At 39.2% G+C, this 25022-nt stretch overlaps 1 protein-coding gene and 1 pseudogene across 1 annotated transcript; both read right to left on the bottom strand.

Moving 5' to 3' along the window:
* Positions 1–11281: 11281 nt before the first annotated feature.
* On the bottom strand, positions 11282–15748 carry irx1a (iroquois homeobox 1a). Its single transcript, XM_047359143.1, has 4 exons — positions 15109–15748; positions 12984–14079; positions 12639–12705; positions 11282–11810 (listed from the first exon to the last, which is right to left on the bottom strand). The coding sequence occupies exons 1-4, from the start codon at positions 15352–15354 to the stop codon at positions 11735–11737; spliced, it is 1485 nt and encodes a 494-aa protein (XP_047215099.1). The 5' UTR covers positions 15355–15748; the 3' UTR covers positions 11282–11734.
* Positions 15749–16981: 1233 nt separating this feature from the next.
* The window catches only part of LOC124865581, a 78522-nt pseudogene continuing 70481 nt past the window's right edge, over positions 16982–25022 (bottom strand).

The raw sequence follows: 25022 nt of genomic DNA, 5'->3' as shown, positions 1-25022 counted from the left end.
TGTGCTTGCCTGGTACCCTGTCCGTGTCCAGCCATGAGCAATAAAATGTCATCTTACCTGCAAACGTCGAGCTTCAGGAGTTCTTCCCAGCATATTGCTCCAACAGAAACCCACATTATGACAGAAGGAACCAGCCAGTGGGATGAAGCAGGAGGAATGGAGAGGGAATTCAAGAGGAGCGAGATTCTGGTCAAATTATTTTCTCACCTGGTGACCTCTCCCAGCTCACCATGGAGAAGGCTGGAAATAGCTGGCAGCCTTCAAGACTGGCTGAAGGTGAGGAAGGATTTTTTTTCCTGATCCTCGGATCCACCACACCATCGAGGCCGAGCGACAAAGGGCCCTAGAGGAAATTGCCGCAACTATGAGGAGATCTCCCGCTCCCTCCTCCACCCGCCCCTCCACCGAAGCTCGACACAGTTTTCCGGCTCATGGCTGCGCTCCTGATCAGCCATCGCCGCTGCTCCCGACTCATAATCCTGTTCCTGGTCCAGTTCCGGAGGTGTTCATGAATTAACCACCTCCACACCCCGATCCTGTTTCTGGTTCTGTTCTGGAGGGGTTCTTAGATGAACCGCCTCCACACCCCAATCCTGTTCCTGGTCCTGGTCCGGAGGGGTCCCAAGCCGAGCCACCCTCACACTCTGTTCCTGTCCGTGAGGGGCTCGTGGATGGACTGCCTCCACTCCCTGCTCCTGTTCCCGGTCCTGTCCTGGAGGGCTCCGAGGACGAACTACCTCCATCCCTGGTTCCTGTTCCGGAGGAGTTCGTGGAGGAACTGTCTCCATTTCCCGTTCCTGTCCCTGAGGGATGCGAGGACGCACCCTCTCCGCCTGCTGTGTCTCGGCGGCTCCGCCGCAGATCTCCACGGCCACGTCAAAGGTCCCGGCGGTCTCTGCACCGCGCCTCTGAGCTCCACTGTAGGTTCTCCTGGTCCCTCCCCCGGCCGTCAGATCATCGGCTCCTACGTCGCCGACCTGCTGATCGTCTTCTCCCACGTCGCCGGCCTGCTGATTGCCGGATCCGCCGGGGACGGCCGACCCGGCAGTTATTTCACATATTTCTAATGAATCTGGACTATATTTTTTCATCCCTCATTTAAAATCTGAAATAATTAATCTATTTAAACCTGAACTGGATAATTCTACACTGAACAGACATTATTTAACAGTGCTATCACACCAACCCTTTGGAATGCTTTCTACTGTGCCAGAGTCTGGTTTCTGGTGTGAATCATGTGGGTGTGAATCCATCCTGGATCCTGAAACTGACGAGAGATCTATCCTGGCACAATCAATTCAATTCAATTCAGTTTTATTTATATAGCGCCAATTCACAACACATGTTGTCTCAAGGCACTTCACAACAGACAGGTACATACATTCCAATTAATCCTAACGATCACAACTGCTGATCTTGGCAAGTTTGGTTTATACAAATCCTGGAGCGGTTTGCTTGCAGTGAATCTATGCCGGGCCAGCATACCAAATGCAGGAAGACAGGATGTGATGTAAAAGCAGCGTATTTGAGTAGAAGAAGAAAAAGACAAAAGAGTTTGAAAATATTTTGTGGGTGTAGGTGAAGTAGTGAAGAGGTGCAGGACCACAACTACATTTGAACAACAAAGTAGGAACAGACAACCCAACGGACATTTTCTTTGTGCTTTTTTTTTTCTTGATCAGCACAAACGTTCCCCTTGAAACAATTTGTTGCAAATGCATGACTTTGTTTGGTTCAGTCTAAAATATCTCTGTGTGAAAGAAACCGGGCCAACATGGTGTGAATTTTCTGACTTTTACCGAACCTGCACCAATCCCTGGACCAGACCAGCAGTGTGAATGTGCTCTAAAACACAAATTAAGATTATTAAACCTTTTTATTACTTGTAAAAACTTAAAAATACTAGAATTACAATTTTTGAGAGCATTAGGACCACTTCTAAATAAGACAGGTATACAAACTGCTATATGTCATGATTCCCTGCTTTGGGTGTTTGTTGTCTGTTTCTTTGAACTTCCCTGTTTAGTTGCCATTATTATTAGATGAGGTTCGTGGTCAATTTTTGTGTTTTGATATTTCTGTTACTTCCCTTGATCTCTCCCTTCCCACTAATATGTGTTAATTAGCTTCCCCCTGCATTTTCCCCAACACAAACTGCTCCACATTATATCTGATTAGCTTGTCTTGGTCTATTATCCACCCTGCGTTCACATTTAAACGTAGTGGTTTTCATTGCTCGCCACTGGATCCTCCCGTTTGTTACGCCTAGACTGCTCCATCTCAGTCATTCTGCGCATGTGTCGTGTTGTTCACTGCTAAAAGTGAAACACTTTATTTGTTAAATGTTTATACTCACCATGTGGCTCAAAAGCTACTGCTTGCACACTGATCATACAAAACACCAACTTCATATGACACTATATGGACCTAATAATACGACTATATGGACTGGAAAATTCTAGACAGATAACAGATTCTCAACATTGTTCATGATTTGTAAAATCTTATTTGTAAAAACATAAAAAAGGCATTAAAAGGCTTCTCAAAATATTGCTAAGATGTTATTTCTAAAAACTATTTCTGTATCGCTTTGTATCATGAGCTGGATGTATCCCCTCTTTTTGAGTAATTCAGGTAATGATTTTCATCAACACACTCCTTGGTACCCCTAATCCTAGACCTTAGTCACATTTTGAGTTGAAAACCTAACCAATTGGGTTAATCAAACAACCCAACCCTGTTCTGTTAAATCAAACAAGGATTGAATTGGTCCACTCAGGACAGGGTTAGCCTAAATTAAAATTACCCCAAGTGAGCTGTTTGTCACCCAACACTTTTTAGAGTGTACTGTTTTTTTGTATGCTTTTTAATTTGTTAATTTTGTTGTCATTAGGCTGGAAACCTTTTTATCGATTGCTTTGTTGGCAGTTTATTGTTTTATCAAAATCAATTGAACAAAGCCAGGAAGTTTGTGTACAACTCAAGTTTTTTCAAGTGAAGTTTAAAGTTATACATTTTTTTGCTGTTTATACCTGTCTCTTGAAGTTAATTGGTGCATTACTTGGTCAGCCCTCAAAAAAAAAAAATACTGAATGGACATTAACCAGGAACAAGACCCAAGTGTTTTGTATGCTGTTTTGGTGAATAGCTTTCATGTTAATATTTCACAGAGTCGGGTTATGTTGAAACTCTCACCATTCTCTTTCTCTGTCCTTGGTTTTACAACATAAGGCATCACAGAAAAGCACTGCATGTGTTAAAAAAACAGCCTCCAGTTCAAGCAGAGGGCAAATGTATCACTGCAAGGTATTCTGGCTGTTTAGTTCAGCTTTGCATGGATGTGAAGTGATAGTTCCAACACATTGTGTTCTTGTTTGGCTCCTATTCTGTTTCAGCTTTGGCAGGTGAGCCGGCATTGAATGCACTGTCCACTGTATTCTAGGTGACAGCCTTTGACATTGTAATTGTCTCCTTTCGGCATGGGGATGAAGGGTGTACCACGTCTTAAATATAAATTATTGATAATGGGTTATGAGACGTGCTGATGGTGTCACTAATCTTGGCTGCGCTTGTTCAGCAATTGCAAATGAAAATGACACATTATCAACTTATTAACAGAAGTTAATAATATACATTATTTTACAGCCCTAACAAGGCTTTTAAAAGAATACAATGGAATTAGCCAAGAAGGTCATGAGCAGACAGTGACTGCTGGAGAAAGAAAGTAAAGATTTCACTTTAAAACAAAGGAAAATTGTGTGTTGCTTTTGATATTCCTCTCTGTTACATGTGCTGGGAGTGTTCTGAAAGCACGAGTGAGAGAGAGAGAAACAAGCATCCTCTACTAAATGGAAATTTCTGTCCTCCAGCCACAGCTGCAGTATGACACTTCAGATGGCTGTGCTTCCCTTTGTACAGCCCCCTGGAATTAGCCCAAGCCACAATGGCATCACATCAGAAAAGAAGACATGGAAATCAGACTTTATTATCTGTAGCTGAGGAAATATTTGTGCGAGGAGAAAAAGAGGTGGGCACAAGGTCTATGGCCTTCTTATGATATCAACCTGCACTGTATCATTTGAAACAGAATAACAAATGCACTAGAACCAAGAAGGTGAAAACTGTAATGATAGTTGTTTTGAGGTTTGGACTGGCTGGTTTACAGTGCTTTTAAAAAGTATTCATATCAGTTGAACTTTTGAGCTCAAGTGGAAGAATTTTTTTTTTTTTTTTTACAGGGCAACTATCCACTATGCAAATTAGGCCTTTGTGCAAGAGTGGTAAGAAGAAAGCTATTGTTGAAAGAAACCCATAAGAAATCCTGGATGCAGTTTCCCAAAAGCCATGTAAGGTAATTGTGTTGATACCAAAATTGAACTTTTGCACTTCCATTTGAAAACCTATGTTTGCTGGAAAACACCTTGAACCCACCATCCCCACAATGAAACATGGTGGTGGCAACATCATGTTGTGGGGATACTTTTTTTTTTGCAGAAGTGGCAGGGAAGAGTTGATGCAATGATATAAAAAGCTTAATACAACCCCATAAAAAAATACTGTTAGATGTTACAAAAGACATGACAATGGAATGTAGGTTTACCTTCCAGTATGTAGCAGTATCTAACAGCCCAAAACATTCAGTTCCAGGTACAGTGAAAAAGCTTAGATTAGAGTATAATCATGTGTTACAATGGTCCAAAGTCCAGACCTAAATCAGAGTAAAGTCTGAATCCAACCAGACCCAGTATTTCACAAAGAATAATGGGCAAAGATCTCAGCCTATACTTGTAAAAGTGAATAAGGAGAGTGAATACTTGTAAAAGTATTGATTCTCCTTGGTTTTTTTCCTCTTTTTGTTACATATTTATATGATGACATGCACAAAATAGTCTAGCTTAGTAAAATGAGAAAAATATATTTAAAAAAAGAATAAAAACTGAACTGAAAATTGGCATGTGCATATGTATCCATCCTCTTTGCTCTAAAGCCCCTAGAAAGTTCTAATGCAACAAATTACCATCAAAAGTCACATAACTGGTTAAATGAAGTCCACCTATGTGCAATCTAAGTGTCACATGGTCTGTCATTATAAACATACTTTTTCTGAATGCCCCAGAGGCTGCAACACCATTAAGCATTACACCATGAAGACCAAGGAGTTCTCCAAACAAGTCAGGGACATAGTTATTGAAAAGTACAAGTCAGGGTGGGGTTATAAAAAAAATACCCAAATCTTTTATGTCCCCCTGGTGCACCATCAAATCCATCCTCTTTTCATGGAAAGCACATGATACCACAACAAACCTGTCGAGAAAGGGTCGCCACTAAATCTCACAGATCAGGCAAGGAGGGCATTAAGTTTCAGAGTTCCACAGCAGAAACTTGAGTATCTGTCCATAGGACCAAAATAAGCCATACACTGCATAGAGCTGGGCTTTATGGAACAGTGGCCAGAAAAAAATCCATTAGTTAGTGTTAAAAATAGGAAGGCACATTTTGAGTTTGCCAAAAGGCATGTGGGCGACTTCCCAAATGTATGAGGGAAGGTGTCCTGGTCAGATAAGACTAATATTTGACTTTTCGGCCACCAAGACAAATTATATGTTTGGTGCAAGCCCAACACATCCCATTACCCCACCATCCCCACAGTGAAACATGGGGGTGGCAGCATCATGCGGGGGGGGGAGTTTTTTCAGCAGCTGGGACTGGAAAACCAGTCTGAGTCAAGGGAAGCATGGATGTTACTAAATACTGAGATATCCTTGAGCAAAACCTCTGTCCGTCTGCCTGTGACCTTCCAGCAGAACAATGACCTGAAGTATACCCCTAAAATATACCTTGAGCGGTTTAAGGGGAAACAGTTAAATGTGTTGAAATGGCCTTGTCAAAGTCCAGACCTCAATCCAAACGAGAATCTGTGACGAGACTTTAAGATCAATATTCACAAGGAAAAACCATCCAACATGAAGGAGCTGGAGGAGATTTATCTTGTGAAATGGGCAGAAATCCCAGTGGCAAGATGTGGCAAGTTCAGAAACTTATCCAAAACAACTTGCAGCTGTAATTGCTACAAGAGGTAAAAGGTGGCTCTACAAAGTACTGACTTTAAAGGGGCTGAACAGTTAGGCATGCTGATGATTTTTTCTGTTATTTTGTCCTATTTGTTGTTTGCTTCACAATAAAAAGATGGACATCTTGAAAGTTGTAGGTATGTTCTCTAAATGAACTTTTTCAGTTTGCATGAATACTTTTGTATGGCACTCTAAATGTATCATATTGTTATGATAATCATTCTTTTTAATACAAATTAAGACAATCCAAAAAACACTTACATTTAAAGAGCAATTTGAAAAAAGTCATATAGTTCATCGAGAGTAATTTAGTGCCATATCACCATTTTCTATCAAGTTGATTCTAAGGGAACCCTGTTCAGCTACAGCTGGGAAGCAAACTGTGTGCTAACGAAGACACACAGTGTTGCAGGAAATAAAACTTTTCCATCAAATTGTGTGTGGAGAGGGGATTCACTTCAAAGGGATCTTAACAACAGTGCTGTCTGTTTAATTTACGTTTTCGAGCATATAAGAAAATATAAGAAAACCCCAATTTTGAGGAGTGTATAATTAGAGTGAGAATGAATGACTATAAATAACCCCATCATTACTAGTCCCTCCTGAAGAACATGATCCATACTGAAGGATAATTAAGGCAAAATATTTCTGATCCTCCAACAGCCTGTATGAGGAATGCGCTCACCCGTTCTCGGGCTTCTGTGTGCTTGAGATACAGAGAGGAGTGTGGGTGTGTTAAAGAGAGAGGAAAAGATCGTACAGCATTCTTCCCTAAATATAGTGCTGTTGTGGTAGAGTAAAAATGTACCAGTATTTCAGGAGACTCAAGGCAGACCAGCTTTAATTGGCTTATGGAGTCATTAATTGAACAGAAGCACAACTAGAGAACTTCTGTGTGTATATTGGACTCTGTCAATGCACTTTAAACAGCAACAGACATGGAAATAACTTTGATCAACAAACATGTAGCAAACAAGAAGATAATAATGAACCTTCTTGTTCAGTTGAGGTCTCCTAAAATAGAACATTTCAACCAGGATATATCAGATTTGAGGATAATATTCCAGGATTAGGCCAGCCTAATTAGTGCCCCACTATTTGGCATGGGGGGCTTTGAGTTACATCCAAATAAGCATATTGTCCTCATAGCAAAGGCGTGAAAAGAGATTTTTTTTCCTGTGTTCCTCACTCAGAGTCAGAGAAAAATGTTTTGCAGAGAAACAGAAAAACTTTAGAAGGCAGCTTTTTGCTTTATTGCTTCCTCTCTTTCTTGCCCGATCAAAACACAAGAATGTCGCTTTGAGTGGCCAAATGAAAGAGAACCAGGCAAACATGAGCGAAAGTCCATGTTTACTTCTCGTACGTCTAGAAGCCCGGCCAAGTTTGTCATTGCGTCAGCAGGGGTCTGAATGGGTTGTTGAGTTGTCATGAGTTGCTGCTCAACCAGCAATCTGTCAGTCAGACAGTCAGGCAGTCATCAGGAAACTACCAGCTCATTTATCTCAGAGAGCAAACCCCCTCCCTTTGCCCCCTCACTTTCCCAACCAAATGTTGCAACCTCTTCCTGTGGCAAGAACCCTGTCTTACAGCAATCTACTGCTCTGGCAATGAAAGCCCCATGACCAAGGCATCTGTCCCTTTCACTGCCCATTGTGTTGCTGAAAACAAGTAACAAGACACAACTAGTCAGCTAAACATGGTGTGGCATGGTTTGAAGGTAGCCCCTGTTGTGGTTCTCTGCTGCTTCCGGGCTCCACTGAGTTGTTGACGCTTGTTGTTTTGTGTTTCCCCCCAAACGTAGACCTTGAGGGTGGTGTCAGGGGGCATTTAGTCCTCTCTGGATGGCTATTGTGTCATTTCCCAGCCTGAGCTGTGCTCACGAAGCTAAATTAATGGATTATAGGGGCACAGATATGGGTGGGCATCTTTGAGAAAAGAAAGCGGAGATTTTGAAAGAAAACAGATTGGTAAATGAAGAGTGTGACGGGGCAGAAAGAGGCAAAGACACTCAGGTATTTGGAAAACTAAAGGGTCAAGTCTGTTGGAAGAATGACCTGCCTCTATCAAAAATGAGAAGACAATGATAAACTTTCCTCCCTGCACGATCACCTCACCTAACTTGCCTCTCCAACTCCTGTCCTGTTACACATGCACACACACACGGAGTGTCACAATGCCCAGTTCACCACAAAACTGAATGGATTGCCCCAGCGTGACATGTCTCTGCTGCAAAGGGGAATCTTGTTGTTTGGCAACAAAAGACCGCAGCATTATAGTGAGCAATGGACTTGTCAGAAAGCTAAACTGTTTTAGGATCAACAACTTATTGCTTTTGCATGAGTTTATATTTGCATGACTCTTGAGAAGGTTCGGTTCAAACTTTAAGTTAGTGGTGGGCGATATGGAACTAAAAATTCATCACCATATTAGGTGATATTGATTGTTACAATGATAAAACCTTCAACAAAGTTTTCCAAATGTGCTGTGATTTTTGCTATAAAACAAACACTACACACAGAGCCTCATATAAAAACAGATAGTTCTGTAAAAATGAAGTTTGTGATGAAATGAGCTACTTCATCATATCAGTCATTTATAGTAGGTGGGATGTACTGTCTTTTTGGCATTTAATATATATATATATATATATATATATATATATATATATATATATATATATATTAATGTAAATTAAACATTTAATGATGTCTTGGAACCAGTGGTGTAGAAATAGTTTAAACAGTGAAACATTCACAGTCATAATGTTTGTTGCAAACAAGTTTTTGAAAAAAGGAAATATATAGATATTTAACTTGGTTTTATTTATTTTATTAGGCATTTAACATTTTGTCAAAAATTGTTTTTTATATTTGCCTTTTTTTCTAAATTATTAAAGATTATTTAATTTGAATAAATTGTGAGAGTTAACCAATAATTAAAGTTTTTGCTTGGAATTGTAGTTATATGATTACTATATTTGCATTGTTTTAATGGGCTCATTTGATAAAGACAAGCCAAGAAAATACACTGATAAGATAAAGCAACTCTCCATATCAAACCTAATATAGAGCAAATATATTTTCAACATAACAGTAGTAGCTGCTTAAGAAGTAGGTCTTTTAAAATCAGACAATGTGTTGTCTATGTGTAATCCCAAAGAGCTTTATTCTCCATCTATATATTTACTTTTAATGAATTAAAACACACACACACACACTCTCTCTCCCTGCATCGTGGCCCGGAGCATCCGGGAATAAAAATGGCTTGAAGTGACAGCCTAATTATCAAACTGAACTGCGTTCATTAGCCATTAGACAGTCCACGGTATATCCACTTACTAAATGAATAATTTTGTTTTTATTACGGAAGCACAATATTATGGCCTGCAGCTACCGCCTTAGCCCCCCAACCTCACGCTGTTTCGATACAAAAGGAATAAATGGGACACGGAGAGGTTATTTAATTTTAGCCCCCCCCCCTTAAAAGCCAAGCGGCTGTCATGTGTGAATGAAATGTGTGTGTGTGTGGGTGGGTGGGTGGGGGTGGGGGGTTACACCTGCCTTTCGCCGTAATACTGTAGTGATCATCGTTTTAGGATGAAATTTGCATGGTTTCTCATGAATGTTTGCTGGCTAGTTTAAAATTTTACACAGTGATCTAATGCATCAGACGGGAGAAAAATCATACATTTTTATGTCACGTTTGCAAGATCTGGAAATAAGCAAAGATAGCCTGAGAAAAACGCATTTAGTATGCGAAATGCGTTTGTTTACTATTAGTATTGGTAGCGATTTTGTGAGTAAAGTTCTGCTAAAGCAGGCTGAGCCTATTGAACAGAACAAACAGGTTTAATGACCTTTGTTAATGGTTCATCAAGGACCTCCGCTGTTAAGAACGGCCATTTAAGTGACAGATTTATGTGCACAGACGTCTTTCTTTGCCACACTGACGAACTCTAATAAACATTTACCAAAACAAATAGAAAATTACTTTCATTTATACAAATTATGGTCATACAAAGTACTTTGTAAATACAGATAGTATATTATAACAACAATTCATGTAATAAACTGTAAATGATTCATTCCACTTAAGAGAAATTCTTTTTTTTTTTTTTTTTTACTTTGGATCAGCTCGGTGTTATTTAAGTACATATACTTAAACTTTTTGCCATATTATTTATGTATAACTTTGTCCCAATGAAACTAGTATATTTAGCCTTTTTCTTTAATCCTTTAAATGTGTATTTTAAATATGTAAGAGTAAAAACGGCCTCAGCTCTGACCAGTCTATCCCTCGCCTATAGAGGTCGCTGTGATATTGCAAAACAGATACGCATTAACTCTACAGGTTTAAGACCGCTCCATTCTTAAATCCTTCGGAATAAATGACTTTAAAGCTTATTATTACAAAACTGTTCAGATTTAATTAACTAATAATTTTCCAACTAACACTATATTTTAAAATTGAAGTTTTTGTTATTTCCCCATGCATTGGAGACAATAAAATGCTCACATTAATGTTTTAAAAAGTCTGAACTCTAAGAAATAGTAAAAAATATAAATTTTGTTTATGATTTTAATTTTAACATTCTCAGACAAAATTATAATGGATTATTTTGCTAACAAACAAAAACAGTGCTGCTGACTTCATTATTCCAGTTAGAGCAAACCATTGCGCTTTCATCTGAGTTAAATCAATATCTGCTTTTAGTTACACACTGAACGGCAAAAAAAAAAAAAAAAAACTGCTTTTATAGGCTAATGATTATTATCAGCTTCGGAACAGACAGGGCCTCAAAAAACAGCAAGGTCCCTACTATATGTCAGCCGTCAACCCCCCACACACACCTTCCCCACCGAAAAAGAGAAAATATTAATAATTTATCTACGAATCGACTTCTCCCTCTGACAGATTAGATTTTAACCATTTGATTTTGTTTGGGCTGGGCGTTCCCATATTATTACTTAATGACGTTCCCAGCTGCTCCTGTCCATTTTCTGTCACCAGCAACCATCTGGACAATTATTAGCACCTCAATGCATCCACGCTGCTTTCCTTCCAAACTTGAATAAAATTAAGCTTGCTTGCCTGCGGTCTGCCAATACCGTTTTTTTTTTTTTTTTTAATGCGTCCCCACTCTGTTTTAAATAAATAATAATAGAAAAGACCTATACGCAGTTGAATAATAATAATAATAAAAATAATAATAATAATTCAATTAGTTTATTAAGCAAAATATACGATCTGGACAAATTCCTTCAATGTTTTCTATTTACAAATTTAAATCACTTGGTATTTACATTAAACAAAAGACACCAAAAAAAAAACACAGAATGAAGACAAATAATTATAATTATAATAATAATATTATAATAATAATAATAAAGTAAAAAAAGCCTACCAAAATGTCCCAGCCAGTCTGGGCAAAGTGGAAGAGAGAGAGTAACATTATAGGCGCGAGTATAGGCTACACAACAATAGAGGAAGTAATCCATCCATCCACAGGATATTACCAAATTACGCCATTTGTTCTGTACCGACTCAATGCTACACTGCAATTTTATTTCTTATTGTCCTTTCTGCGGAGCGTAAAGTCTCTTTTCTCTTTTTTTTTTCTTTCTTTTTTGTCCAAGCACGGGAAACAAAATCAAATGTCTTGATCAAGCCGAGGAGAGAGCAGTGAGGACCCGTTGCGTGGCGTCTTGGGGACTCCTGGCGCTGGAAGGCAGAGAGGATCTGGATAAAGAATAATACAGAGAGGCAGATAAATACCCCCGCCGTGTTTGGACAGCGGGTTTCAATATGCATCTCAAGTGTCTCACTGAAAGGTTTTGATTAGGGAACAGGAATCCAGACTGCATATTTTAATTCCTCGTTGCTTTACTATAAAAATATTTCTTAAAAACAAACAAAAATATATATTAATCTGTGATTTAAATGAATAAAAAATACATATTTTATTATTATTTACAATTCATTCTACTGTGAAAACTTGAAGCAGTGGTAAACTACTTCTTTTTTCCCTCTTCCCTTGGGCTCCGGGCCTCCCAGGGGTCTTTAGGGAAAGCACACAACCCAGACAGAGCCCGTTTTACTCGGTGGCTTGATAAGTAGCCACACTCTCCCCAGAGGGGAGGAATTAAAGGGGGTGTGGGATGGAAGTCAAGACCCCTGTCACCCTTAAAACAAACTGCTTTTTTTTAATGTTATCTGTGCTTTCTCTTGCTGTTATCGCCTTACGTTGAAGATAAAAAAAAAATCAGTAATTAAAGAGCTGTTAAAAAAGGGGGAAAAAAATCATTTAGCACAAATATTTAAATTATTTCCCAAACTTAGCATTGGTATACGAAATATATTAGTTATAAGTTAATAATAAATCATTCTAATTTGTTTTGTATTTAAATATTAACTATTTTCTAGTCAGTGTTGTCAACAACTGAAGCAAAACTCTGCTCTAAATCACTGCGAATTTCTTACTGATGCAATAATTGTACAAGTTTGAAGTTGAGAAATAAATACTCATAAAAACAACAAAGAAGTAAAAAGAGTCCTAAGTTGTCTCACCTGTCATGAATAGGACGAAATGAGGACTTCATGATCTGTGTTGGAGGTGAATCAGATCTTTCGTGCTCTAAAAGGGGAAACAAGGCAAAACACAAGCAGTTATCACCACGTGGAAAAAAATAGGTTATGTTGTTATTTTTTTTCTACAATTTAGAGTTGGTTTTGCTGACTTTAAGGTGAGTTGTTCATGCAGGGGGAAATAAAAGTGTAAATTATTTATCCGTGCATGTGCGTGCGCAGAGCTTTGATATTATAATCACTGGTCTCTTAAAACCATAGAACACGAGTAAACATGCTTAACTCTGAACTCCTAATCCTTCCATGCCCACCTCTCTGCCATCCTACCTATATGTTTGGGACTGTGGGTGTCTGCTGGGGCCTTGCTGTCATTGCTGAGCGCTGCTGAGGCTGTAACCGGCGACACCACGACTGAAGTCGGCTGTTGATGCTGGGCCGACAGGGGATGGTTGCTGTGAGGGTGGTGATGGTGCTGGTTTACTCCCAGGAACGACCTGACGTTCAGCAGGGAGTTCTGGCCCAGGAAAGCCCCGTTCGTCCAGTTGTGGAACTTCCCGATCTGGCAAGTGTACAGTCCGTGACTGGGGAGAAAGGCCGGGTGGGCTTGGATCTGGTGATGGGGCGCTGATGGGTGAGTGGTGTTGGCCCCTGGCGTACAAGGGGAGGAAGGTTTCTGAGATGAACTGTCGGGGCTGGTTGCGGTCTCCGCCAGCGACCAGATTTTGGGTTTATTGTTAGAGGGAAGGGGGAAACTCCCAGGTCTGTCGGGGGACAGAACTCGTGTGGTGTTGTTGTTGCCGTCTGAGTTCTCCTTGCCCCCTGCGTGAACCGACATCGCACTCTTAGATTTCTCAAAGGCCTCGTGGGCCTGCAGGGCGAAGGCCCGTCTTTTCTCCAAGCTGTCCAAGTCTCCGGGCGCGCCCACGCCGCCCCTGTGCTCCCTGCTTCCCTCTGTGCACTTGTCGTCATCATCCTCGTTGCTTTGATCCCCGTCGTTCTCGTCGATCTTGTCTATATCTATGCTCTCCAAATCGATCTCCTCCTCGTCTTCGTTCTTCTCTGCCTCGTCTCCGCTGCCGAAAAGGTTTCCGTCCTCCCCGTCCTCCTTGCTCCTGCTCCCCCAAGTCACCTTGTTCTCCTTCTTGAGCCTCCTCCTGGCGTTGGCGAACCAGGTGGAGACCTGCGTCAGCGTCATTTTGGTGATGATGGCCAGCATGATCTTCTCGCCTTTGGTGGGGTACGGGTTCTTCCGGTGCTCGTTGAGCCAGGCTTTCAGAGTGCTGGTGCTCTCCCGGGTGGCGTTCTTGGGCCTGGCGGGGTCCCCGTACTGGAACTGGCCGTATGGGTAAAATGCTGGGGACGTGTGGGCCGCGAAAGTGGCGGGGTGCACACCAGGACTGTCCTTAAGCTCATACTGGGAGCCCTTGAAAAGAGAGAAAAAAAAAATTAAGGATAACATGTCTTTTTTCAGTCATTTTGCATATTAACAACTGTAGTGCACATTAGTTCTGATTTCCCACCGCCCTTGCATGCATTCGAAAGAAATTTGTCTAAGAAAATCAAAGAGTTCCAGATGCACCTGACGCAACGCTTTCCGCAAATAACCTTCTAAACTTGCAGCCTGCCACATACTACAGGCCTTGTGTCCGCACCACTGGTCTTTGAAATACTTTATTTCCCCTTTACCAGAAATAATCGTTCATGCAAATTTCAAAATGGGATGTCAAATAAGTAGGCTAAGGGAAAAAGTTTTTTTTTTTTTTACAAGAGCGCAAAACTTTCTTCTACTGGGGAAAGACGTTTACGTCTGAGTTAAGTTTTCTCAGTCTGTCATGGTTATAATTTTAATCGTCCAAATTTACCTACGGTGAGTTTTTTGCTTCCTTTAAACATGCCAATGGATTTACAATATAGTTGCGATTGCTATTTAGCTGTAGCACTCTGTGCGTTTGGGCCTATAATACATTCATTAACCAGCACATTAACACTCTCCAAATGACCTATTATCGCCAGGTGCCTTATGAGACGTAACAAACTGACAGTTCTGGAAACAAAGTTAAAATCTAAGCGGGATCCTTGAATATATAACTTAAATAAACATTTTACATATTGATAGTTTCAGATTCTGAATTTTGGAACACATATACTTTTGTCAACAGTCATCTAACCAAAACCGAGGGATTAGAAACTTTTTTAGATGCGCCCAAAATGTTATCTGTGTTTTTTTTCCCCTTTTCTCTTTTCTAGTTTCGCTAACTTGCTTTTCATCAATGATTGCACTCTTCCGCATTGTTTTATATGTTTCCATCTGTTACTTTTGTACCATTCACCAAAACCAGGTAGGCGTTTAAAAAAGCATTTTAAGGTATATATGGCATAATTCTGCTTTAAATTGGAAATCTTTGCACACTCTTCAATAAGCACAGCACAAAAACAAATAACTGACTCTTACCATTTGTGAGAAGAGAGCCAGATCCGCGCTGGTGTAAGGTAAGAATGCGCTGTAGTTGTGTGCGTACGGGTTTGCGTACATGCCCAGGACCGACGTGACGGCCGCCGCCGCTGTGGCAGACGGACTTCCACCGATTTCTGTGCTCCCTCCCCGGGATGAAGGCGTAAGCACTCCCGGTCTCTCGCTCCCGTACACCGCCTGGGAGGCACTTAGATACTGCGGGTAGCCTAACTGTGGGAAAGACATCTCCAACCGCCGGATTTCTTTTGTTTCACAGCTCCTTCGACCAAAACAAAAAGTAAAAAAAAGAAAAAAAAAGAAAAAGAAAACGGTGCTCAAAAAAGTGTACAAGAAGAGGACAACACCAAAAGTGAAAGAACCAGTAGGAGTAACAATGGAAATGTTTTCAGTCTAAACCTCGACTGCTACAGACATACAGAGGTGAGCAGTCAAAGCAAACCACTCTAAAATCTCGGCTTCCTCTCTTTCTTTTTTTCTTGCTGCAGAGTCCGCTGGATGTGATCTGATCAACAATTGCGCTCCGACTGACGCGCCTGGCCCTGAGGTCTTCCAGGCTGATCTCTCAGATACAATTTGAAGTTGATGCTTTGATTGGCATCCCCTACTTGAGTCGGCAAGCTCCTCCTCGTTTGGAGCAATGTGGATATTGTGAATATAGAGTGGAGCACATTGGCTGGGGCCTCCCTCTTCCTCCCTCGCCCCCTCTCTGACTCTCTCTCTCTCTCTCTCTCTCTCTTTCTCTCTCTCTCGCTCTCCGTGTTTGGACTTATTGTATGTTAAATGTTCAAGCATTAGAGTCCATTCACTGAAGGCTTTGATTGTTGTATGACAACCTGTCTACACGATTTTACAGCTGTCCGACACAGGGGGAAGTAAACCCGTCAGAAGAAGGAACTTACTTTGAATAGATTTAAATTGTAATTAAAGAAGGGAAAGCTGCTCCACAGAGGAATTAGTGCTCGGTAATGCGGACTCATGATGCCTTTATCTAATTATTCTCACGAAATTTTTCCTCTAAAAATTCCTCTTGGGTTTGAAATTCTCGCAGTTTTTCTATTTAACTCTTGTAGAACTTGTTCCCTTGTTGGGAGTTTTTCAGATATCAAATCATAATAAAAAGTACAGTTTTCACGAAAACTCAAAGCTAGAAACACCCATCCAAATTCCTCCATTAATTATAGATGCTATTATTGACTCATGTTTTGTGTTCTTTGATTTGCTCATAAAGGATTAATCAGCTAAAACCTCCCCATCCCCCCATCGAACTTTTTTTCTTTCCTCTGCCGTGTGTCTTTGTGTGTGTGTGTGGACTCAGACCATATTGTTGCTGTCCTTTGTAACAACAGAGCCACTTCACGTCTTCCAGCTTTGTGTGAAAAGGAACGTGGACAAGCCAGAGAGAAGGCAAACAGAGATGGAATGATTTCTTCTTTTTTTTCTTTTGCAAGACCTCTGTTGCGCGCAACGAAATTGTTTGTGTCTTATTTAATTCAAAATGAGGTGGGAAATAATATATTTACAACAGCTTGTCCTACTTCTAACTTTTTTTCTGTTATTGGCTTTACAAAAATACATTTCCACTGAGCTGAAAAAAATGAAAAATAAAATCCGATCTTCAGCTTTGGTCACCTCTTTTTAAACTGCTTATCCAATTTCCACCTCTTAAAACGGAAACCTCTGCTTTGCTGTCCACTCCTGTCATTGCCAGAGCCGTGTGGCGCACACACGCACGGGACTGGAAGTGTTCACACTATTATAACTGTTCTGCTTTTTTATATATATTTGATTCGATTCTCCTATCGCCCACCTCCCGAGTCAAAGGCGCTGTTCTGTACATCTAGATTTAATGCCTTTAACGACTGAAGCCCGAGAAGTCAGTCAGATTCTGATCAGCACCAGATGGCTCCGAGTGGATATTGCCGAGCGGCGAAGATCTGTTAAAAATATCTGAGGGGCACTGATGGTAATCTGGGTAGCACATCAAGAAAGGAAGGGGAGGAATGGCAACAGTGATAACCCGCTGGAAATATGTGCGGGGGGGGGGGGGCTGAATATGATGGTTGTGGTGGAAGGAAGTGAGGAGACAGGAAATATCTCTAAACGGAAATTAAAGAGAAATTAGCCAAAAAGCGACTGGAATAATAATAATAATAATAATTGCTGATAATAATAAAAAATAATATTAGGAGTACTTTGTAAAAGCAGATCCCTTTTATGTAAAATTATGAAATACGGGTTTATAAATATTGAGCCATTTAAACTATCACCGTTAACTGAGCTGCTAAGTTTCAAACTTGTATTCTAACAGAGATCTCAACTTTCAACCTAGAAATAAGAGAAAAAGTTGAGAAAACGTCATTCTAATTTCCATGTAGTCCAATAAAAAATAAAGAAGAAAATAAAATCCGTCCACGTCTCGTGGAGCCCTGGAACAGATGGACGCTCACAGTCTGCAGCCTCTCTGCCTCTGTGTTCCGTGTGCGCGCACACGTGCTCCCTTACACGCAGTTTAAACGATTATTGAATACTCTCCTCCTCTTGTTTAAAAAAGAAAAAAAAGAACGAAAAGAAAAAATCCCCGAGGTTATCTTATCAGATAGGTTTATCATGTTAATCTACAGGAGCCTCTTCATAAGCCGCTATGCCTTAATAGCCACATTGTAATAACTCACCCAGATAGTAGATGTGTGTTTTTATTTAACACACTGAGTGTCCCGCATTAAATAATATGTTATATCCGGTTTGCCTGTGTTGAAAATGCATAATAAACAATCGCACTTTAACAGTGACTGTCCTAGATTATATGGGGCCTTGAACAAAACATTTATTGGGAGGCCCCACTTCCAATCAAACCACAAACAATCACCAATCATCAGTAATCAACACTCTGTTTAATATTGTCAATCCGTGATTGTTTGTGCAATGTGAATTTAACAGAACCGGTTTCATACTACAAATTCTAAAACTGGATGCATTTTTGATATCAATCAAAGCACTTATGATAACAAAGTAGTAGTAGGGCATTTGTATTTATATTAGTTTTAATCAAAAACCAAATTTGGTATAAAAAATAAAACAATTTAACATCTTTTAAATGAGCTAATCCAAAATTAGAATTCAAGTGCTACTGGCGCCCCCTATTGGTTTGGAGAAAAAAGGCAGCTGATTAGTAAGTTTGTACTTTAGACTGGTTCTGTGCTCTGATATTTTAATTTTTATATGTTAAATCTATTTTAGTTGTATATATAAACATAACAGACACTGCGCAATTAGCATCCCTGGAAGAAAACACACAGAACTCAGTTACTTTGGATTCAAACATCTCTCTTTGCTCAAATCTCACACTGAATAATTTAAACACTAAATTTGGGTCTGCAGATTTAAGATAGATACAGAAAAAAACTGCTCTGCAAAGATATAGGAAAATTACACAAATATATATGGGTAGTTATATATAACAAGGTTCTCTAAGTTAAAAACCTGTAACAGTTCAAAACTATATATCAGGCTTACATGTTCAAGATACTTGGCAGACGTTTATGTAAAATTAGTCAAACTCTCTTTAATTTTAGTTTATCACCGATAGAACAACATTTCGTGGTCAGTTTTTCAATATTTTTTTAACTAATTTGTTAAAACACATTACTTAATTACATCAAAGTCTGCCTTCTCAAAGAAAAGGTTCCATGCACAAGTGCCTCTGATGACATCACATAATATGTGAGACAACTAATAGGAGCTCTTTGAGTATATCTGACTCAAATGTTTTAGAATCTATGTCAAGACCGTCAAAAGTCGCTCATCTGCCATAATGGTGTCTAAAGCCAGATGTTCATTCAGTTCTTGTGGCTCTTGTGGTGTCATCAACTGAAATAAACACAAAACAGAATTGGCAGCTTTCTTTCTTTAGCATGCAATTTGGACAATTTTGTATTTTGTGAAATCATGCAGTGGAAATCCAACTGTGTTTTCCAACTGTGTACATTGGTTATTAAAAAGAAAGCCAATGGAATAAACCAATGGAAAGTATCATTTTTTTGTAAAAATTATCCCACATTTCATAAATATGTAAAGACAATAAATAAGAAACATCAAGTGGCATATCGAAGCCCTATAGCATAGTTGCAAAAGCCTAATGTTGGCTTTCTGTAATAATATCAATAGTTATAATATCAAAAGTTTTTTTCTTGTTTTCCAAAAACATTCAAAAATGACTCAGACAATTATGCTATCAGACTAATGATATGTAGCAAAAACATTAATATTTTAAGTGAATAGTTAGGTTTATTAAAATGACAGCTGCAGCTATTTGCTTATGATTGCTTATAATATTCACTGGTCTTATAATAGACAAGGTTGTGTTATATAGAGTTTTAAAGGCACATAGTGTAGCTATAATAGTGATAGTGTAGCTCAGTGTAGTTTAATTAAAATCTGCAGTACACATACACACTCAGGTATGCAGGATCCTGGCCAACAGGTAGACCAGCAGAAGTCAAAGAGAGTGAACCTGCATTACAATAACATGGGTTATGTTGACAGTTGGCTACCACCGCAGAGGTCAGGGGTGTCTTTGTGAACTAATAACTGTGGTGAAAGATACTCCTTTCCTGCCTCTGGGAGTGCCAAAGTTGAGGAAAGGTTAAGAATCTGTAGAATGTTCCTTTTGTACTTTTTCCTGCAGATTATCGAAATTAAGTGTTGAGACCAAAACTCTTTTTTTGTCCCTGTAGGGGAAGAGATTAGATGTATATCAATAATATTCATGGATCATCTCAACTTCTCTCTATGTTATCTATCTCAAGAACACACTGGCATTTACACATTGGTTCTCTTGTACTCACTGAACTGCATTGGAGCAACTGAGTTATTCTGCTGTGAGTTAAAGGACCACTGGTGTTATTGTGAGATACTTGATACATAGATAACTGCACCACACCTATAGGTAAGGAAAATAGGAATTTCCTGGATAATAAAAGGGCTCTATGTCTAAAAAGGTCAAGATGTCTGCACTTAATAGCTAAATATTTGAGTGTTGTTCATTAGTTCCACAAGACAATTGCTTTCTGGGCTTAAATCCTTGCCATGACATTTGTACAGTTAGGTTCTGCTACAAATACACAGGTCCACAAATACAACTAATCTACAAAGATAGTCATGATCATCTATCCTGTTTCTATATTGGTCTGCCTAGAATTTGATTTATAATGTTAAAAACATGTATATGCATAATTGTGGAGATGATGTTGTCCATTGTTTCCAAAAATAGCACCATTTTATATGTTGATCAAAAACATAAAATTGAATAAATATTTCAAAAGTAAGACCAAATGCAGCCAAAATGTTGTTTTTAAGAAACTAAATGGTTTTCGGTAAATAAATATTGTACTTGTTGTCTTGTCATCTTAAGAAATCTTGTATGCATGTGAAGTAATGGATGTAGTACTTTAAACATAGCACTGCAGAAATTGTATTTGTTTTTTTTTTAAGTTATGTATTCACAAAAAAACATATGGGAATGCTCAACCACTGACTCTTAACTGTGCCTACAGGAAAATAATCATAGAGTGGGTATGTTTGGTCACCCAGTAAATTTAGATTATTCTTTTGAACTAACAGCCAAAGTGCTGTGCAGAGTCTTCTGAGGTCCTTTTTAGATTAAGGATTGTATTACAACTATATCATACCAGTGACAGCCAAACATTATTAGTATTTAAAAAATTTGGACTAAAACAGTTTTATACCAGTGACCCAGCTTATTTGAATGATGGGACCACAACTGCCTCATACCAGCAACCTCAATAATTAATATTATAATTTTTCTTCTAGCACAGGATGAATTCCTTACCACAGAGGACTTAATGAGCTAATTACCTCTATTAGAAAGATTGGATTAGAACCAGCTCTTACCAGTAAACTCCTCAGGATTATTAGTGTCATTTGATTTGTTTTTCTGTGTTTGATTTTCTGTATCATTGTAATGTTTTTCCACATGTACAGCGCTTTGAGGCCCTTGTTGCTGAAAAGCGCTATATAAATAAACTTGACTTGACTTGAATGTGTTGCTATGCAGAATTTTATTTGGAGGTCCACTTCCAGTGAAGCACAACATTTTAGCATCTCTTCAAACCTCTTAAAATGTTCTAAATTACCTTTAGTTAGAAATGAAATGTGTAGTTTATTTGATTATGCATTCTCTCATCAACTCTTTATTACAAAGAAAAAAAAAAGATGTTTTTGTTTCTGAAACTGCCTTATTATATGTTTGGCCAATTCAAATCAAAATGTTACAGTTTCCTTAACTAACTCTATCATGGGAAAGTGTAACTGTGAAGAGGTGTGGCTTAAACTTGACTGATTTTTTTTAACAGGAACTGTTACCAAGCTTACTGTTTACAGTTTGAATGTTTTGTCTAGTTAGCTATCCGTGCCACATGCCACAGTGGAAAAACATCAGCTTAGGTAGACAAAGTTATATTGAACTTGGGTAACTTATAAAGTAAGTTAGTTATAATTTTTAAGGTGTTATCTTATTTTTTATAATTCATGTTGGTTTTAAATTTAAATAATTTGAAATATTAAAATAATTAATTTTCTCTTTTGGACCTCCGGGCCAGACAGTGTGACTTCTAATGTATTACTATGATCTTATGAAATCATCACAAAATAAAAAGTGACAAAAAACACTGACACTTTTAATCTCTTTTGAAAACCACTGTATTCACAATAATGCTTAAGAGGTAAGTATTTCTTAAATTGAATATAAATATCTTATATTTCCCCACAGGGGGGAAATCCAGATGTGTCAGCAGCAACATAAAAGGCAAGTAGAAGCATAAAGGTATTCACAAATGTAAAAAAAAAACAAAAACAAACTGTTGAGCAATTATGATTATTTGGCTATTATCTGTTATTATTAATTATAATATAACATTTATCAGTCATCAACAAAGTGACCAATAAAGCTGTAATATGGAATATGGAATTTTAGTCAGACTAACATATCAGGGCATCACCTGATCAGGAAACATTAGCCAAACAACTTTCATGAAGCTGAAGTCACATCTGGGTTGAAATAAAATTTGTCGTAAATTTAATACACAACTCAACATTTGAGTCCCAGCAGGCTATCTAACTTTTAACACCACATACAAAAGTAAAACACCGCACCACAAAATAAATAATATTTAGATTGTTTCATCCTAAACTAATTTTCTCTGTCCAATGAGACCACCTCTTATGTGGTAGATCAGAAGGGCGTTGAGTTGCAAGGCGAAGGCAATGAACAAAGAAAACTGCTCTCCATAGCAGCTCAGGAAGGCGTGCTATGCTACGGTTCCTTTGCTGTCCTCTCTCAGGGTAGTGGAAGAAGGAAGCCACTTCACTTTACATGATTAGAGACCGTCTCATCTGGGGAAATCTCTGGTTCAGATTATTTTCTGCAGAAGCTCAGAAAGAAAGGTTTAAGACAATTTGTCTTAATTGTGCCATGACATGATCACTGAATATAAGAACAGCAGATCATAACTTAACTTTTAGTTGTTCTGTGATTGACTGATTCATGAACATGAGACCGTAGTCAACTTTGAATCCAACGATTCTTCGAAGTAGAGTCTCGCCCGCCAGCCAGTTACAAAGACATTCAAGTAGTTTCATGCCTTCCAGATGCAATTAGGTGAAATACCGCAGGTAAAGAAAAAGGGAGAAGTGTTTTGTTAGTGGCTCCATGACATCACGGGGATTCCAGCTGTGACTTCTCCTTCCCAGTTAGGTTAATGTGGTGCATATAAGGATTCTGAGTTTTAACCAGTTTCTTTGCTTATGTACTGTTGAGCTCATGTTTCATCCTATGGCTGGGGCACAACAACTGTAAAATCATAAAGTAAGAGTAGACTGTACAGTAAAAGAACTGTCGTCATTCTCACCTGTGATGAGGCCGTCTGGGGCACTCATGAAAGAACTTTTGTAGGTGGCAAGCTGGGGAGTTTATGGAGAAGTGTGCAGTTCAGAAGATGAACATGAACGGTGCCCTGCGGGACCCTATACCGTGGACCAGCCAGTCAGAGACACAGCCCCATGTCCTCACATACCTTGGTGGCCAGTGAGGCAGTTCAGTATCCACTGGAACAGATGGTGGTACCCCTCTGACATCTCCAGCTTGTCCCGCAGTAGTCCAGGATGGATGGTGTTAACAGCACTGGAAATCAAGGAACATGCTCCTAAATGCATACAAGATTCTCCAGGTGGGTCAGAGCTCGGTGCAGGAGGTAGATGATGTCATCATCCACCCCAATGGCAGGATGGTAGGCAAACTGCAGTGGATCCAACAAAGACCTCACCAGTGGGTGAAGATGGCTGAGCTCCAACTTTGCAAGGGTCTTCATCAGATTTAAGGTGAGGGCTACTGGCCCGTAGCTGTTGAGGTCAAGATTAGGATCAAATGAGATTTTGTGACGCTAGTGTCTTTATTCACAGTTATCAGACATGCAATGGTCAGAGAGAGAATGGGGAAGTCCTGCAGCAAAGATCCTGAAGTTGGGATTTCAACAATGGACAGCTGTGTTGAAAAACAGCCTTCATATATGTGGTGCCTGCTAAACCATGCTCCGTCTCACAGAAGTATTTTTAATGCCCCAGGAATCCTAAAAATTATTTTCAAGTAAAACCTACAACCAAACCGAGCTACCTAAATCCAACCATGCAGCCTGATGCCTACAGTTAAACAAACAGTACCCAGCATCCATTCAATAATTCGGTTAATTTTGTGACTATTTCTAACTGCAGGGGGATGGACTCGAATCACATGACTTTGACTCGAGTCAGACTATAGATTTCGGCTTCAATTCAAGGTTTAACACCAATGACTTGATTTCACTTGGACATTAGCATTTTAACTTGAACATACTTGATATCTTCCTCCATATACTACACATTTCTTGAATTAACCACCATTAACCACTAATTTCTGGCCAGTTTACACACACTATCCAGAAACGTAACAGACATAGTGCTGATGCAGAAGAGAACCATGAAAAAATACTGCGATGTTACTTTGCACCATTAGGAGAAAATGGTTACCTAAGATTTTTTTCATTTGTCTGCAAAATTTGCAAGGTAGAGACAATACTTTGTCTTTGAAAAAAAAAAAAAAAGAAAACATCCAAAATAGTACAACTCATAAAGGTTATCCAGTAAAAATGTCATGTCAAAATGTCAAAACATTCACTTGTTTTGTCCAAACAGTCAAAGCCTCACAACCGATAAGCATTACATACATTTGTTAAAATTAATGCAAAAAAGGTCAGTAACGCGAACTATTTTCTAGAAAACATTTATTATCTGGGCTGTACGTTGGCGCAGTTGGTAGCACTGTTGCCTTGCAGCAAGAAGGTCCTGGGTTTGATTCCTGGCCTGGGGTCTTTCTGCATGGAGTTTGCATGTTCTCCCCGTGAATGCGTGGGTTCTCACCAGGTACTCTGGCTTCCTCCCACAGTCCAAAGACATGCCTGTTAGGTTAATTGGTAACTCAAAATTGCCCTTAGGTGTATGAATGAGTGTGTGCATGGTTGTTTGTGTGTTGCCCTGCGATGGACTGGCGACCTGTCCAGGATGTACCCCGCCTCTCGCCCAAAGACTGCTGGAGATAGGCACCAGCTTCCCCGCGACACACTATGGAATAAGCAGTAGAAAATGACTGACTTACATACAGTCTCACAATAAGTAACAATAGTCTTATATAGAATGTTCTTTCTTTGAATAGCATCCTTTTAAAACAGTTTAAGTACAATAAAAAAATCCGGAAGTATTCAAATCTTAATGTTGTTGTTATGAGTTAATATTCAGTGGGAAATGCAACCTCAGCATTAAGTTTCTTAAACTTCTGACAACAATGA

The sequence above is a fragment of the Girardinichthys multiradiatus genome, chromosome 3 (genome assembly GCF_021462225.1).
Source record: "Girardinichthys multiradiatus isolate DD_20200921_A chromosome 3, DD_fGirMul_XY1, whole genome shotgun sequence".
NCBI classification, from domain to species: domain Eukaryota; kingdom Metazoa; phylum Chordata; class Actinopteri; order Cyprinodontiformes; family Goodeidae; genus Girardinichthys; species Girardinichthys multiradiatus.
This window is presented reverse-complemented; position numbering and strand designations above follow the sequence as displayed.